General features: G+C 45.9%; 1 protein-coding gene across 1 annotated transcript; it reads right to left on the bottom strand.

Annotated features, from left to right (window-relative positions):
• Positions 1 to 489: 489 nt before the first annotated feature.
• On the bottom strand, positions 490 to 1047 carry Arl14 (ADP ribosylation factor like GTPase 14). The gene has a single exon (XM_005372495.3). It carries the CDS (start codon positions 1045 to 1047, stop codon positions 490 to 492), a length of 558 nt encoding a protein of 185 aa, XP_005372552.2.
• Between the last annotated feature and the right edge of the window lie 906 nt (positions 1048 to 1953).

Raw genomic sequence — 1953 nt, 5'->3', positions numbered from 1 at the left:
CTGTTTAGAAAACAAAGATTTCCAAGAGGCTAGCACCAACCTTTTCCCTCTTCATAATTTAATGTTTTTCTCACCACTCAGTTATTACCCAGGAACAGGGTAGAGATCCAATACCTGCAGCAGTGCAATGGCTGGGAACCATTTGAAAGAGTCCTGACTGGATAAGCAGACAGATATTACTCTACTGGTCGTAGAAAATAAATAAACATTTATCGTTCTAAATATGACTTTCAAATCATCCAACACATTAACCTTTTCAAAATACAAATTCTTCCATCTCAATGACCATTACCCCATAGTTTGCTATAAAGTTCCATCTTTTGCTGGACGGGGTGAAATTAACCTCCGGGAAAATGTACTACGTCAGTAACTCACTTTTTTCACTTCTCATGGGAAATAAAACAGAATTCCCATTTCCACTTCGTCATTGTCTTTCAGGGACTGGGACGGTTCCACAGCCTCATCTGTGCTTGAAGAATGCTAAGGTCTTCAGGCTTCTCTGGCCTTCAGGTGGCTTTTCACAAACTCAGACAATTTCCTGAACCCGGCATCCAGCCCTTCTCCAGTGACAGCTGAGCAGGGTTGCACGTACCAGCACCGGTCGCTACACAGCTTCTTCACCTTGAATATCCTGGTGATCTCCTCGGCACTCAGAGCTCCGGGCAAGTCTTGTTTGTTGGCTAATATGACGACCGGTGCGTTTTTGATGTGTTCATTCTGCAAAATGTGCTTGAACTCTTTGCAGGAGTCCTTGAGTCTCTGCTTGCCGTCGGAACAGTCCACCACGTACACCAGCCCGTCTGCGTTCTCACAGTAGCAGTCCCAGACGGTTCGCATCTTCTCCTGCCCTCCAACATCCCACACGGTGAGCGGAAGATCAGTATCCAGCTGGACCATCTCCACGTTGAAGCCGATGGTTGGGATGGTCGTGAGAGTCTCAGCAAGCTTTAACCTGTAAAGCAGAGTAGATTTCCCAGCCGAGTCGAGTCCCAGAAGAAGAATATGGGCTTGTTTGCCTTTGGGATTTTTAGAATTCAGCAATCCCATTTTGGGATTTTTCTTCCTTGAAGTTCTTTTCTTCTGGCCGGGGACAATGGTTCCTTCCCAATTCTTGCATGAAAACGTTTAGGGAGAAAAAGTAAGTGAGCGCCACATCTGTAGCCCGGGAGGAGCAGGTGGCTGGCAGCTCCGTTTATACTGTAGCTTATCGACTTGATTACAGTCAAATAGCTTTATTTGCAGTCCCAGCCAATCCTGAGGAATCTGTGGGAGTAACCAGCCGGTATCACAGTGGCTCAAAGGGGACATTCTTTGCCAGTGAGTAGGATTAGGAGTGGCCCCAAGCTGCAGCTTTATTCTCTCAGGTGCAAACGTTTGGAGGAAGTCGAAGACTAAAAAGACATTCCCAGGACCACCACCGCAGAACAGACACGACCTTTGGTTTTAACTAGCTTGAACTAAACTCTTTGGTAGAACTATCTTATCCACTTGTAACTAAGTATCAGAGCTGTCGAACCACCCGCAGAGCTTATCACCCTCTCAGTATCTAAATGCTTCCTCTCACCCAGTTACTCAGTGGGAAACTTTGAGCCCGCCAACCTCAGTCTCATAAGCAAAGCATCACTTCTAGGCAGGGAACTAACGCTATTCACAGAACCAAATTTCTCTGGGGAAATATTTTACCCGTACACTTTTCAATAAAACAGACCGACTGAAGCTGAAGATGGCAAACTGACCGCAAGTGAACTTCACCAGAGCCATGATAAAGGAAAAAAAGAGCCCATAGTCATCAGAGTCCATCGGAGGGTGGGGTTTTTAACAGAGATTCTAGGAGACAGAAAATGGGTGGAAGATGAGTGGTAACTGGCCTAGTGAGAGAAAGCTGAGGCTTCGGGGTTGGTGCACTGGAGAGAGGCAGCGGGAAGAGCAAAATATATATATATATATATATAT

The sequence above is a fragment of the Microtus ochrogaster genome, chromosome 1 (assembly GCF_000317375.1).
Source record: "Microtus ochrogaster isolate Prairie Vole_2 chromosome 1, MicOch1.0, whole genome shotgun sequence".
Lineage (NCBI taxonomy): Eukaryota > Metazoa > Chordata > Mammalia > Rodentia > Cricetidae > Microtus > Microtus ochrogaster.
Note: the sequence above shows the minus strand (reverse complement) of the source record. Positions and strands in the feature narration are given on the sequence as shown.

Excerpts from the sequence above, each read along its gene's own strand:
- Arl14 (XM_005372495.3), bottom strand. The coding sequence starts at position 1,047 with ATGGGATTGCTGAATTCTAAAAATCCCAAAGGCAAACAAGCCCATATT.